Source organism: Schistocerca gregaria, chromosome X, assembly GCF_023897955.1.
Source record: "Schistocerca gregaria isolate iqSchGreg1 chromosome X, iqSchGreg1.2, whole genome shotgun sequence".
NCBI lineage: Eukaryota > Metazoa > Arthropoda > Insecta > Orthoptera > Acrididae > Schistocerca > Schistocerca gregaria.
The window spans coordinates 161680037-161695863 of record NC_064931.1 but is presented as its reverse complement, the minus strand read 5'-3'; the positions used below and the strand labels follow the sequence as shown (position 1 = coordinate 161695863).

General features: G+C 36.4%; 1 protein-coding gene across 1 annotated transcript in view; it reads left to right on the top strand.

Annotated features, from left to right (window-relative positions):
- LOC126297950 (titin-like) overlaps window positions 1-15827 on the top strand; it is an 817179-nt gene that overhangs the window by 258492 nt on the left and 542860 nt on the right. Inside the window, exons 7-9 of the mRNA XM_049989271.1 lie at window positions 2465-2662; window positions 2751-3047; window positions 11477-11674. Coding sequence (XP_049845228.1) covers window positions 2465-2662; window positions 2751-3047; window positions 11477-11674 — 693 coding nt within the window. The remainder of the gene's footprint in view (window positions 1-2464; window positions 2663-2750; window positions 3048-11476; window positions 11675-15827) is intronic.

Below are 15827 nucleotides of genomic sequence, written 5' to 3'. Positions count from 1 at the left end.
TGAGACCAGGTACCTCATTTTGGTATAGATGTGCTACTGTTCTTGCATACATATACTTTTCTAGTAGCTTTGAGAAGGAGGTAAGCAGAAAGACTGGTTGGTAATTATAATATCTGTCTTACTACCTTTATTGAGAAGGCACCTGCATTATTAGTTGGAAATTTGTAGGACACCCTTTGACAGGTCAGGGGTGCAGTACACAAAGGAAGCAGGTACTTGGGTAGCAGAGTACTCATGGAATGCACATGAGGGCCTTTCAGGCTAGGCGGTAGTTTGAGGTACACTTATGAACACACACCAGTTGATATGCAGCAAGGGAAGTCAGACCAAGTTGAGAGTAAAGAAACTTTGACTGTCAAAATTTTATCAGTAAATTGTCAAAGTATTCATAACAAAGTTACTGAATTTAGTGCCCTTCAGGAAAGTTCTTGCAAGCAAATAATTCTTGGGACCAAGAGCTGGCTGCAACCCAATGTGGAAAGCTCCGAGATATTTAGTGAGTCATGGTGGAATGTCAGAATGTATATTAGAAAGACAGATGAGAGGCCATAGGAGGGGGAGTGTTCATTGCAGCTGACAAAAAAATTGTGTCTATTGAGGTTGAAGCTTTGTGACAGTGGAGTGATCTGGTCAAGTACAACAGGTGTAGCAGAAACCAGGTTAATTGTTGGATGTTTTTACTTTCCAACCAATTTTGATACCACAGTTCTTGAGTCATTCAAAGAAAGTCTTTGATCAGTAGTGCATAAATACCCAGATCGTGAGATACTAGTTGGAGGCGACTAGTTACGGAATAAATCCTGTGACAAGCTTTATTCTTTTTTGTGTGTGCCTGTTGATGTCTCAATGCTTCTGCTGTTTGCTGAGTTGTGTCTATTATTCCAAAATAAAAAAAGGCTTAATTGTTTACCAAAACCTGTGATGCGTGTTGCTAGCTGAAGCCACAGCCAAGTCAGTAGTTCAACATCTGCAATTTCTTCTTTCCACACATATACTTATCTACCGTCAAAAATCTGTAAGTAATTTTAATCAGTCCGTCAAAGTTATCTGTCCAGATGATTATTGATAATGATGACAGTAAAATGTGGGATGATAAACTGGAGATTAAGTATTAAATTCTGTCTTTCAAAATTCTTTCACTGAATATCACAACACAGTTCCTACTTTTTATCTTCAAACACATGAGAAGGAAATGGTGCATATAGAAATAAATGAGCATGAAACTGAAAGACAAATGAAGAAGCAATAGAGCCAGACCAGTAGTCCTGATGGGGTTTCATTAAATTTTGTTCTTTCAGAAATGTGATAATTTACAAAACCATTAGTTGAGTACTCTTTATCAGTCTGAGGTGCTTACCAAGTTATTTATAGAGAACATGCAAAATAAAGTCACATGATTTGTCCCAAGATTCTTTGGTCAACTTAGGAGCATTGTAGAAAGGCTCATCAAATTTCAGTGGAAGACATTGCAAGAAAGACACTTTGTTAGGCAAGAAACATGTAACTTCATCAAACGTTTCTGTTATGACCATGAAGGCAAAATTAGAGAAACAGACAGGGGTAATGAGAATGAGATTTTCACTCTGCAGCAGTGTGTGCACTGATATGAAACTTCCTGGCAGATTAAAACTGTGTGTGCCGGACCAAGACTCGAACTTGGGACCTTTGCCTTTCGCGGGCAAGTGCTCTACCAACTGAGCTACCCAAGGACGACTCACGACCCGTTCTCACAGCTTTAATTCCGGCAGTACTGCTGTTTGCTGAGTTGTGTCTAGAGCACTCGCCCGCGAAAGGCAAAGGTCCCGAGTTCGAGTCTCGGCCCAGCACACAGTTTTAATCTGCCAGGAAGTTTCAGACAGGGATAATGACAATCTTCCCACTCACCACCTGTGAATGGCACAGAGGGTGAAATGATTCAGTATGCTGTGTCTCTGTGCACAATACCGCACTGTGGCTTGTGAAATACAGATATGAATGAATATTTGTGATTTATCAGACTGATAAAGGTGTCATGTTGACAGTAATTGATTGAAAAGGGAAATTTGGTGTGTAACATGAAGCCAACATGCGGATAACTTACTGGGAAAAGCTCATTTCAGTCTGTTATGTATTTAAAAGTTGTGTTAGTATATTGTCATTAAAAATTAAACTATGTTCAAATCAGAAAAGGAAGCTAAGTGACATTAAAAAATCTGGTATATGATGTCAGGAAGCAAAAAGATGCCCACAAGCAAGAGGTACAAAATGCCAAACTTCCTTGTGTCCCTGTAACAGAAGAGAGGTAGATATACAAAATGATAATACAAAAACCCACTCGGTTGATGGAGAGATGGTATGTCAGTATGATCAAGCATTTTTGTCACAATTTATTTGTTCATATTCCTGCTACCATTTTGTAAATTTGATGATTCAGGTACTCTGAAAATGTATATCTCATTTAACTAAATGCTAATAATATTCACAGCACAACATAACACCACTTCATGTAGCAGCCAAATGGGGCAAGACCAATATGGTATCCTTACTTTTGGGGAAAGGTGCTAACATTGAATCAAAAACACGAGATGGACTGACACCACTGCACTGTGCTGCCCGTTCAGGCCATGAACAGGTAGTTGACATGATGCTAGAGCGAGGGGCACCAATAAGTTCAAAGACCAAGGTATGCTGTATATGGATACTTGACATTAAGGACAAAAATAATATATTTTTATAACAATAATACATTATCCACATTACTAACTTTTCAGAATGGACTGGCACCTTTGCACATGGCATCACAAGGAGACCATGTTGATGCAGCAAGAATTCTCTTGTACCACCGTGCACCAGTTGATGAAGTGACTGTAGACTACCTTACTGCCCTGCATGTTGCAGCCCACTGTGGTCACGTGCGAGTAGCTAAGCTACTATTGGATCGCAAAGCTGACCCAAATGCCAGAGCACTCAATGGATTCACTCCTCTCCACATTGCTTGCAAGAAAAATCGCATAAAGGTGGTTGAGCTGCTCCTGAAACATGGTGCATCCATTGAAGCAACAACTGAGGTTTGTTACTAGATATATTAAATTGTTTTTGTATATACCATATTTACTTAAGTATAAGACAACCCTGAATATAAGACAACACACCTTTTTTTAAGAAGGTTCATGAGAAAAATTTATGTTTTTACATATTCTTACTAATCAAAATTACAAACTCCTATTGACCATAGGTAGCTGCCTAAAAAGTTGATATTACACCTACATTAAATTTATGCCATTTATTGGACGTCTAAATTTTGATAATACAAGGAGAAATTTAAAAAGAACAAAGAAATGTTTATGTTAATTTTTATTTTCACTGCCTCTTTTGTTTAGCCTGTCTGTGGTACCACTATATTTGATCATCATCATCATCATCCTAACAGGACAGCTGTGAAACTTATATCTTCATTATCACAAATATTTGGCTGTTTCTCCCAGATATGTTGCAATTTTCTTTTTCTTTTTTAATTTTCTTTTCTTTTTTTAATTTTCTTTTCTTTTTTTAACACACAGCGGATTTCACATCTGTACTGACATGAGAATGTTACAATATTTTTTGTTACAAAAACATATTGTCTGCCTGGTACTTACTCAATGACTGTGTAGATTCAGCAGCTGATACACCCCATATCTTGTCCATCTTGCCTCATGGTAAACTTTGATAACATTTCTACACAAAACATGTAAAGTCTAGACTTTTAGCATCTCCTGCAGAAATGTATACTGTTGTTGAGTACTTAGCCAATAGTAAAGTCAGTTCGATTCCTGATACAAACTGATTCAGGAAAATTGCAGTCAAACGTGTTAGATGTCCATAAAAAGCCAAAGTATGCAGTATGGTTCCCATGGTTGGCAGCAACACAAAATTTGTTGCCCGCTCACCACTCATCTCCCCACATTGGTTATAGTTTTCAGCTAAGCTCATGTCACCTTTCTCTCACCAAACCTTCCACAGTGCTGTGCTTGAGCAGCAGTGAAACAAGGACGGCTGTATCTTCTAGGGTGCAGGTTACATAAAACAACAACAACTAATACATAAATAAATGATTACAATCATGATTCATTCCAATTCTCGAACCTTCGCTCATCCTGAAATCTAATGCTGTCTGTTGGCAATCACTCCACAATGGGTCTTTCTGCTGTAATTTATTGTTGTGGTAACAGTTGCAATCAATTTAATGTGATTTGTTTCATTTGTTAGGCATTCAGTTCTGGATAAATTTTCTTTCTTGTTTCATCTGAATGTCACCATCTTGTTCTAAAGTGGATTAAAAGCTGGTAATTTTTTTCTTGGGTATTCTGACGTATGCTGAGCTACCAAATTTTCATTTGCAAGGCACTTTGTAAATTATATTTTCTCATAACCAAATAAAACACTGACTTCGATTCAGAATTGTGTAATGGTTTTTGAAGTACAAGGACTTCACCTTTCATTGTTACCTTCACTTAAAAATCAGCATAAATGTATGTATATGGTATCCATACATGTATGAGAACTCCTATTGAAAACCTATTCAAATATGGCAAACATTTATGAGTTGATAGCTTTAATGCTATTCATCCACATTGTGACATGGTGGATGATGTTTTTCTCCTTTTCTTATATGTGGCAAATATCTTCGATACAGTGTGTCTTGAAACATCGAAAATTTCTGCTCTCTTGGATATGGAAGCACCCACGGTATGAGCATGAACAATTTGTCCACAGCCAATTTAATGCTACTTTCTCCTGTATTTCACAAAATTGTCAATTTTTTAAATAGAGCATTAGATTGTTGTCGTGCCTAGTTCATAGTTCCTCACGTATCCATCCACTGCACTAGTGCTGCAAGTCAAATGTCATGTGATTGATTGAACATTATTGATACTTTATTGAGTGCTTCTGTGTGCTGGGAAATTTCAAGCCTATTTGAATGAAGATATTATTTGTTAAGCTCTACACATCAGAATTTTTCAAAATAAATGTGTATGAAACCCTAATAGCTTCATCTGTAAATCTAAGAGGACCCCTATATTAATCTGTTAAATGGTGTAAAACCATTTACCTATTTTTTGAATAATAAATATGGAGAAAAAAGTCGTTTTATAATCAGCTAAATATGGTAAAGGCATAGAAAGGATATAAAATCAATTTTGCTTTAAGTTAGCTCCTGTACCATTACCAGAAATCCTTTCCCTTTATCAAACTCCTTCTCCTCTCTTATTACAATTACCAGGAAATGATAATCAAAATTGTATTTCATTGTCCAAACTGCTTAAATATTTTTCTCTCTCACTCTCAGTAATTTTTATTGCTCTGGTGACTGTCTTATATTGAATTTATAAGGATAAACTCTAAAATTCAAATTATTTGTGGAGTTAAACCTTATTAATAGACCAAAAGTGATGATGGGGTGGGGGACTGGGGTGGGAGAGAGGATGGGCTAAGAATGATGCTGTTATTTCATCATTTTATCCTGGTACTCATTCCCTGGGCTTGTTCATAATATAAATTGTTCATGCTATAAACAGCATGTTATCATTTCACATGTAGCATGATTCCTCATCCCTGTCCTCAGCAAAAATTATATTTTGTAGCTTGTGTACCTGTTTGTCTCTGTATGTTATATATCATGTTGGTACAGTGTGAGCTACATTGTATTAATATCCCTTCCTCTTTCTCCAATCCCTTTCTGTGTGTACGTTCCCAATGATATATGGGAATTAGTGATAGTAAAAATAGTAACACTGGTTGTAAGCAACTGTACATGTGATGTAGGATGAAGCAGAGGTTGTAAAGATGACTTTGAGGTGTCAAAGGCATGAAAAAATCTAAGCTGTTTCCTTAAAGCTCAATTGCCATAATACTTGTGAAGACTATTTTCTGAGCAAGAAAAAACAGAATTGTTAAATTTGTTATATTCATCTCATAACGTACAATTTTCAAATGATTTGTTTTATTACACAGGGAGCATGTCAAGATTTAAAATGAACATTTCTTTAAATTAGAGGAATACATAAGTTTCATGCTGTTTTCCACACATTACTGTGATGCAGTGACACGGTAATGTGTCACCTGCTGCATTCTCAGTCTGCAGCAAAATATACAGTTTTGTTATTCAAACTCTGTCTACATCATGCATGAATTATTTGATAAAACTATAGTGCTTTTCAACTACAAAAGTAAAGTTCAATCTTGTCAGTCAACCAACCTCAATGTTTCATATATTCTACCTTTTAGATTATCATAATTTTTCAATCTCATACATTCTGGTATCTGGGCATACAGTTTGAACATTGAATGAAAGGTTAAAATTTTCTCTGTAACAAATGCTATAATTGAACTGGAAGTAGAAAGTTTTAGTCTTACAGCAATTTTTGTGCAAGAAAAAGAAGAGCTCTTAAATGCACAGGGAATAAATGGTCAATATTTTCAAATTTTTTAACAGTGAATGAGGGAACAACCTTCATTTGGCAACACACATGTTCTTAATAATTGTCTTCTGGTTATAGCTTTGCAAGGTTTGTTGAATTCTCTGGAAGATGGGCTCATAACGTATAACTGACTCAAAGTAACTGTGATACACTGTAATACTGATGTCCATGTTTTTGGACACAATTTGCAGTGCAAATTTATTTTTTAAATAGTCTGTGTGCACCTTCTGATGTACATTTTAGTCAATATTTAGGCCTAAAAACTTCATTTGTTTAGGTTCTGTCATTTGCTGATCATTACAAGCTGTTTTTATGTCACCCAATTTCAATGACTTAGTTCGAACTCATTAAGAAACCTAGGTAATGCTTTTAGTTCTGTCCATTCTGATGGAACCAGGATGCAAGCTTTCCCAAAGTACTTTCAACACTTTTTGGAAATTCATTTTCATTCACAATTAATATTTCATCTCCAGATGAAATGTAATGAACATAGATACTAACTCATAGCTTATTTTCATAGAATACGAAGAGATGGAGATCCAATTTCAACCTATATGGGACCACCATAAATGAAAGTTTCATGGTGAATAAAAAAAGATATACAATTATTTGAGAAGCATTTATTGAAACTGTTAAAAATTGTAGTTTTCTGTCCTTGTGTTTTCACGTTTCAGATAATTATGAATTGAAATTCTTAATTTTATTACTTACACATGTACAGAGGACACTGATAAATAGCAAAGTAACCTAACTCCAACTAATAATTGAAAGTATGAGGTAAGAACCACGGATGAAGATACTATTTTGTTTAAAGTATGAAAATACAGTTTGTTGTATTAATTTATGTTCTGTTTGTCATCCTTCTTTCTCCTTTATGTGCTAAAAGTTTTTATAGTTATGGTGAAATAGCCTATGATGTGTTCATTTGATATTCAGAAGTTGGTGATGATAATTGAGAAAGGTTTTAAATTACATATTTTTCCTTGTAAGCGTAATATTTGGCGACAGAGTAATGAAAAAGCAGTTACACAAGACATGAAATATTTATCTGATGTGAACATTACATTTTTCAGTAGTGTGTATTGCACCGGTTTGAAACTTTCATTTATGAACATATTTCGGGTATTTGTTGATACAAAGCTTGTATAAAGAGAGATTTTTAAGATGCTAATTGTATTTTCTCTATATTGATTGACAGGAACAGTTGACAAAAATGTTTGACAAACCTGCTACATCTCTTGTCTTTAATGTTAAGATTAGGTAATGGGGGATTTGTGAGAACCACTAATTTTACCACAGATGCTTGTGGTTGCAGACTTCAAGCATTTGTAAGGATCACATATGTTTTTGCAAGTTCTTCATATGTACCTTTTATTGGTGTGAAGGTAGAGTACAGAGACTGAAGCAGCAAAGAAAAACTCACAAGCAGTAATGATCGGGTTTACGTGATTAGTACTGGATCAGCACATATTGTATTCAGTGAAGTTTTTTTTTCTTCCAGTGGGCAAATCATATTTAATATTCTGTGAATACTACAGAGGGTTCTAATGATGTGAGAGAAAGCCAAGGATATTGATCTCTTTTAAATGCAATACAGTACACTGACTTATCTGTCACTACTGTGCCGATATTAATTTTATTATATGCAGGGTGTCCATAATTTAAGTTCCAGTTTCAAAACACTGTAGAAAGAGAATAGCTGCTCAGAATGATGTCAGACTTCAACAGCATATTACTGAAGTGATGGGAAAAATCATGGGAAAAATATTAATGACAATTTGATCAGTAGATAGTGCTGTAAGTGTCAAAATGTCAAAATATGCATAGCAACAGGTGCACAGCACATATCTGTTCCTTGATTTGCATCTGAGATGCCCAGCGTTACTGTCTCTGTGAAGGATCACATGCTGCTGGTAAAGCTCTTTTAGAGGAATGGTGACTGTCCTCCAGCAGCCCCGCAGAATTTCATGACAGTCAAGTGTATGAAAGTGTCTGCTGAGGGTCTGGAGAAAATGATTAAAAAATTACAAACGACAGGTTCTTTTGAAGTGCAGTGTGGCAGAGGGAGCAAAGGAGATGATCTGACATGTCTCAAAGATGCAGGACAGGTCGAGTGGTGTTGTGCAAACATGCAATGCACAGGGAACGACCTGAATATTGGACATGCCTGTGAGCATAGTGCATGAAATCCTATGAAACATCCTTCACTACTATCCATATAAAATCACCCATGTTCAGGAGTTGCTTCCTGATGACCTTCCAGCAAGACAAATGTTCACTCTGGAATTTCTTGCTCATATTGAAGTGGACAATGAATGACAATGGAACATTCTGTGAACATTATGAACATCTCTAAAGATATGTCAACAGGCAGAATTGAAAAATGTGGGCAATGGAAAATGCACATACACATCAACTGGTTGGACTTCATTATTTAAAGGTTACTATGTGGTGCTGGTCAATGGCATCATTTATCATAGGACTGTGTGGAGAAGATGAGCCCTTAGGTTCTGTTACCTGTAGCATCACTGATAAACTCTGAGAGTCTTTTTGTCCACTAGCCTCATTCCAACCCTTCAACAATATGGATGTGTGGGTAGGATCACTTTTATGCAAAAATGACACTCATCTACACATTGCACAGCCAGTGAAGAGGCTTATGCAGAGACATTTCAGAAATGCTAGAATTATCAGCCATCCTTTGCCTACAGCCTGGCCATCCAGGTAACTTGATCTTAATATGTGTGATGTCTGGCTGTGGAGTTATCTGAAATATGTTGTGTCCAGTGCTCCACATTTGAACATAGTTGAACTGAAGGCACTCATTGTGCAACACATTCTGAACATTACCCCTGAGACACTCGGATCTGTTGTGAAACATGCCATTTCTCAAGTTCAATGTGTGCCAGGAAACTGTAGACAGCATAATGAGCACGTTTTTCGCCACTCTCACAACATTTAGAAACCAATGCCATCTTGCTTTTTATGCTGTTTTCAGCCTCAGGACACTTGCAAACTGATTGTTCCCATCCAATGTGGTATGATCTTTCTGTGGTGGATGCGCTTACCTGACTAACATTGCCGCTACTGTTGACTGCCAAATCTGTGCAACATGCACACTGAACAGTACAGATGGTGAATGTGCAACTCAAACCATAGCCATCATATTGTTATTCATCTGTCATTTGTAGCTGACCCATTTACATTAATACACTTACAGTGCCATCTATTGACACATGCCCCCCCCCCCGCCCCCTCCCCCCCATGACAGTTCTCCATGTGTCAATAACATGCTGTTCAAATTCATTCTGAGAAGTGGTTCTCTTTCTACAGTGTTTTTAAACTTTAATTAAGGACACCATTTACAATATGCTAACTTTAAGAGTTCCTAAAATAATATACATCAGTGAATGAGAATGTGTTGCCTGACAGAGTGCACTTCAGTTCTCTTTTAAACATCATTATATTCCCCACAAAATTTGCAATATTCTCTGACAGGAGACTCAATAGACATGCCCTTTTATGTCTCATTCCTATCTGTACAAATGTTAAGCCCTTGAAGTCTTTGTAGAGGTTGTTTTCAGCCTTAGTATTATAACAACACATTGCATTATGGTTTTAAGAGGAGAGTAATATTGATAATAAGAAAGGTATTAGTGAATATATGTATTCTTAAACAGTTGCCAAAACACCAAGTTTTATTTTAATTTATTAAAGACATCTGTGAGTTCTTTATTTTTAAAACACTTATAGGTGTGCTAATGGGTACTATAAATCTACCTGAACTAATGCACACTGTTAATTATAAGGTGCAGGTTTTTGAATTTATGTTGCGATCTATCTACTGTCTCAAAAACTGAACACTATCTAATCAGTGTAATTCATAGTTCATTGCATAGCTTCTGGTGTTTGAATTATGTATACCACATCTTTTCAGAATAATAACAAAATAATAATAATAATGATTCATTGTTCTAGCACCATGAGCTGATGCTTTCAAATAGATCATTAACCGCCTTTTATGTAAGAGGACTGCTACTGTTTTTTTTTTTTATTATTATTATTATTTCTAGAAGTACCATTCTATCATCTGCATAAATAGCAAAATTGACATCTTTTAACAATGGTGTTGGAAGATAATTTATGTGTATTTAGACTTACTGAACTATTCAAAATAGAATCCTGGTTTACATCATGTCAGAGTGTCCGTTGTCTCTGATGGACATGGAATTGATTCATACCGTTTTATAGCAGATAGACAGGACAAAAATCTTGAATCTACTGTGACTACCATTCCATGATTTTTTAACTTCGGTATGAGGATGTTACAAATGCCTCAGTCACAAATCTCAGCTAAGTCACAACATTTTTGTTGTTTGAATGTTCCTCAGTGGTATAGGTCTTAGTTTCAGTTGAAGGAGTGGTGGCAGATGGAGGTCTGTTGTACTTCTGTATTTTGCTTAAGGCATAATAGAAAAAAACTGTTGTCAAAAAGCTATTTTGTGTAAGCCCATATCGATCTCAGTACCAATTAGCATTCCCATTGAATGTTGATACACATAATTCAAAAAGCAAAGCAACAAAAAACTGATACCTTCTGTTCTTGGTTTTAACATCTTTTCAGCTTTTGCTATACAGTTTTTCATGTTTTTAAAATCATCCTAGGGAAATTTCAGTACCATATAATATGCCAGCAGTGGCAATTTTCTTCTTGTCTATTTCTAATCTAAAATAGCATCCCATCTCCAACAATCCACTGTTAACCTCATGTTATACATGATGTTTTGATGATGAAAGTACTTGAAGCTCTTTCAGCAAACATGATAAAAAGAATTATGAGATATATGTTATGATAAAAAGTAAACATAATGGCAGTTAGGTGTGCAATCATAAATATAGAGTTATGAACAAGCACTTATTAGCTCAAAACTATTATGTATATGTTCATTACTTTCATTTAAAATTATGTGTTAATTTCTTGGTTAGTTAAAAACTCCCTTTAAAAAATTGTCATGATGTTTTTTTTATGTTTACAGTCAGGACTAACACCACTTCATGTAGCAAGCTTCATGGGTTGCATGAACATTGTGATCTATCTCTTGCAACATGATGCAAATCCTGATGTTCCAACAGTTCGTGGGGAGACACCCTTGCATCTGGCAGCAAGAGCCAATCAGACAGATATCATCCGTATTCTTTTAAGGAATGGAGCACAAGTCGATGCCCGGGCAAGAGTGAGTATAAATTCCTTTAGTACATGTACATTTTACTAACTGTAGTAGGTTTAGATTTTATAAAACATTCAGAAGACAAATAGTTATTGTCCTTAGTATACTAGTTACATTTCTATGGATTCTTTTGCATTGAGAAACTATGTAAATCTCACAGGGAAAATCAAGATGATTAACAAATTTATTTGTGATTGCTATGCATCTGAAGATATATGCTGTTGAACTAAAAAGGTTTTAGTGTTTGCAGTTTTTCACTGTTTGAGGTAGTTGATCATCAGCCAAGTTCAAAATGTGTTGTTGAAACTTATTCAATGTCCTCTCAACTTAAACTACTATTCATCCAAGTGAAAATTCTACATATTTTAGCAATATTCCCATTTTTTAAGACGCCTCTTTTTAGCATACAGAATATTACTTGAATTAGGCTCTTTCTTTCTCTCTCCTCCTCCTCCACTTTCTACTACTTCTTCTTCTACTTCTTTTCTTCTTGTTGCTCATGTAACACTTACTCCTATGTATGATTCATAGTTTACTTTTTATTTGAGTTTTCTCAATCTTCCTCCTACAATCTCACCTGTTTCATTCAGCTCCCTTTGTTGTAATACTATACTCGATGTAGTGTGTCCCTTTAACTTTAACTTGAGCTAAATTAGCACAGGGAATAACAATGACCATATTATCATCACTTTTTTCATTGTGTGACTGTGTGGCTATGAGCATCACATTTTTAAACAAAAATTCAGTTACTTACTTGAAGTGGAGACAGTAGCTCCACCTCCACATTTTTGTAAGTAAAATTGGAGCATATCTTGGTAGTCATTCACAGGTCAACTACAGTCTGATTAAAATTACTTGACAGTTGACATTTGTCACTTGCTGTTACATTGTTACCACATCGGCTCCTGGCTACCACTTGGTTACAGGTGACACACCAACATGGTGGAACACTTCACAAATACTATTATTGTGTAACATGAAGCAATGTCGGAAGTGGCTGCTGTGAGGTTCGTCAGAAATATCAGATGCCCTGTCAACTGGTGATTTAAAGTGACTGATGAATGAACTGTGACATACAATGCATTAAAAAAATGAATGTAGACTCGTGTCCTAAGCTAACCACAAACTTGTGATGTGAAATATATCCAAGAAAATGTCAGTCAACAGTCTGTGGCAGAACTAAAATCATGATTGCTTTGTTCAAGGCTATTAAAGCTAACCTTTACGAGCAAACTCAAGACTGAAAAAATTCAATTTCATCACAAAAAAAACTTTTTTTTTATACTATCATTGATTACCTGAAACTCTTTCCTCACTTTGCCTACACAAACTGCCATTTTACCAGCCAATTGGCAGGCCTTGTTGGCACATAGTTGTTGATTATGGGCAACACAGGCAGGTTCCAAATTTTTAAAAAAGGATTGGAAGAAAAGTAAAAAAAGTTAATTCTATTATGAAAAATGATGCTGCAATGAATTACAAATTAAGAAAATTACATTTAAACCATTAACTGAATAAAAATAATAATCAAACTCTTTTGTAAAAAAAATCCACTGCAGTTGATGAGTTTCAAACATACAATCTTCTACACATCAGGCTAAGATGCTATGTGTGCAGATGTTATACTTATAACCTTGGTGAAGCAGTCACAATGAAGAATTGCAGCCTTAAAAAATTCAGCTTCATGCAATGCCATACAAAGCTTATCTAATGTAAGTCAATATCTGTGATTATTATAACTGGTGAATTGCATATTGTATGGAAATACCCAGGGATCTTTGGTTAGTGCTGAGTGCGAAACATGTGTATTTCATTAGCTTTATTATGTGTGTGTGCTTTTGTGTAGTTATCATGTGTGATGAAATATGAAATAAAAGTGCCACAGCCATGATTCTGGCTACAAAAACATCAAGAAAGATTCCTGGAACAAGGAATGTAAGTGAAATGGCCAATTGTTGAGGCAGTTTGGTGATTCAGCAGTGGCGAATGGTTCAGGTGTGACACTGAGTGCTCTGATTGCAGGAAACCAGCTCCAATATTTGAAGTGTCAACTATCAAATAATTTTAATTGGACTGTAGAACAACATTTTTTTCCCTTTTTTATAGAATTGATTTTTATTTTGCAGTGGAGTTTTTGCTGATTTGAAACTTCTTGGTAGATTAAAACTGTTTGTCAAGTTGGAACTTGAACACAAAACCTTTGCCTTTTGCAGGTAAATGCTCTACCAGCTGAGCTATCCAGGGACAACTCACAACTTCTCCTCAGAGCCTTACTTCCACCAATACCTCTCCCTACCTTGCACAGAAGTTCTCCTGCATACCTTGCTGGACGGTCACTCCTGGAATAAAGAGTATTGCAGAGAGTTGACCTAGCCAGAACATGGTGGGAGCTGCGTAAGCAGGGAATTGCATGGAAAACTGGAATTGCAAAACCACTCGTGAGTGATGCGAATGCCCATAACAGGAAAATGTGGTGCTGCACTTGAGCAATAGAAGATTTATTTTGTCAGATGAGTCTTGTAATGCACTGTGTCCCACTTCCGGCCGAGTGTACATTCCAAGAGCGATTCATGGTGGGGGGGGGGGGGGGGGGGGGTGTTCAGCAGTGATTTGGGAGGCCAAACTTTGGTGTACTCTGCTATGTCATGTTACTGCCAATGATTAGATGACTATTATGGCTCATCAGGTCCATCCCATGGTACAATGTTTGTTCCCCAATTGTGATGCTGTGTTCCAAGATGACAGGGCCTGGTTCACACAGCTCGTGTCGTCCAGGACTGATTTTGTGAACATGAGGATGAATTTTTTCATCTTCCCTGGCCACCACAGTCACCATATCTAAATATTATTGTGCCTTTTTGGTCTACTTTTGGCAAAAGGATGTTTGATTAACATCCATCTCCATCATCAGTACCTGAACTTTGTACTGTTTGCAGGAAAAATGGTGTAAGGTTCCTTTAATGCACATACAATGCCAGTAGTTTTGAGATGACTGGAAGCTGTTTTGAATGCCATCAAATTTCCTACACAAAATTAGGATCGGTAATGTGTTGCGTTTTTGGTGTTTCCATATTTTTGACAACCCCATATATATATATATATATATATATATATATATATATATATATATATATATATATATATATATATATATATATATATATATGAATAAAATAGAAAGAAACTTCCACATGGGAAAAATATATTAAAAACAAAGATTCCAAGACTTACCAAGCGGGAAAGCGCCGGCAGACAGGCACATGAACAAAACACACAAACACACACACAGAATTGCTAGCTTTCGCAACCGATGGTTGCTTCTTCAGGAAGGAGAGGGAAAGACAAAAGGATGTGGGTTTTAAGGGAGAGGGTAAGGAGTCATTCCAATCCCGGGAGCGGAAAGACTTCCCATAGGGGAAAGAAAGAACAGATGTACACTCGCACACACACACATCCATCCGCACATACACAGACACAAGCAGACATATTTAAAGGCAAAAGTCTTTCCGCTCCCGGGATTGGAATGACTCCTTACCCTCTCCCTTAAAACCCACATCCTTTTGTCTTTCCCTCTCCTTCCTGAAGAAGCAACCATCGGTTGCGAAAGCTAGCAATTCTGTGTGTGTGTTTGTGTGTTTTGTTCATGTGCCTGTCTGCCGGCACTTTCCCGCTTGGTAAGTCTTGGAATCTTTATATATATATATATATATATATATATATATATATATATATAGTGTGTGTGTGTGTGTGTTTTGAAATGAGTGGGGTGAGAGAGAGAGAAAGGGGGGGGGGGGGGGAACAGATAGGATGGGTAGGAGAAGAATGGAGGGATAAATCTGATATACAGTTAGTTAGATAGTTATGGCTTTACATCCACATCCATACTTTGCAAATAGCTGTGAGGTGGTGCACGTCTGACGTTACTACCCTTTGTACCATGTATTAGGTTCTCTACCTGACCCATTTGCAAATGGAATATGGGAACGACTGTTTAAAAGTCTCTCTGTGTGTACTTTAATTAGTCTAATTTTGTTTTCACGGTCCCTATGGGTGCAATATACAGAGGGCTGTGGTATGATCCTAGATTTGTCACATAATACTGATTCTTGAAACCTCTGTAAGTAGGCTTGTGTGGGATAACTGACGTCTGCCCTGAAGT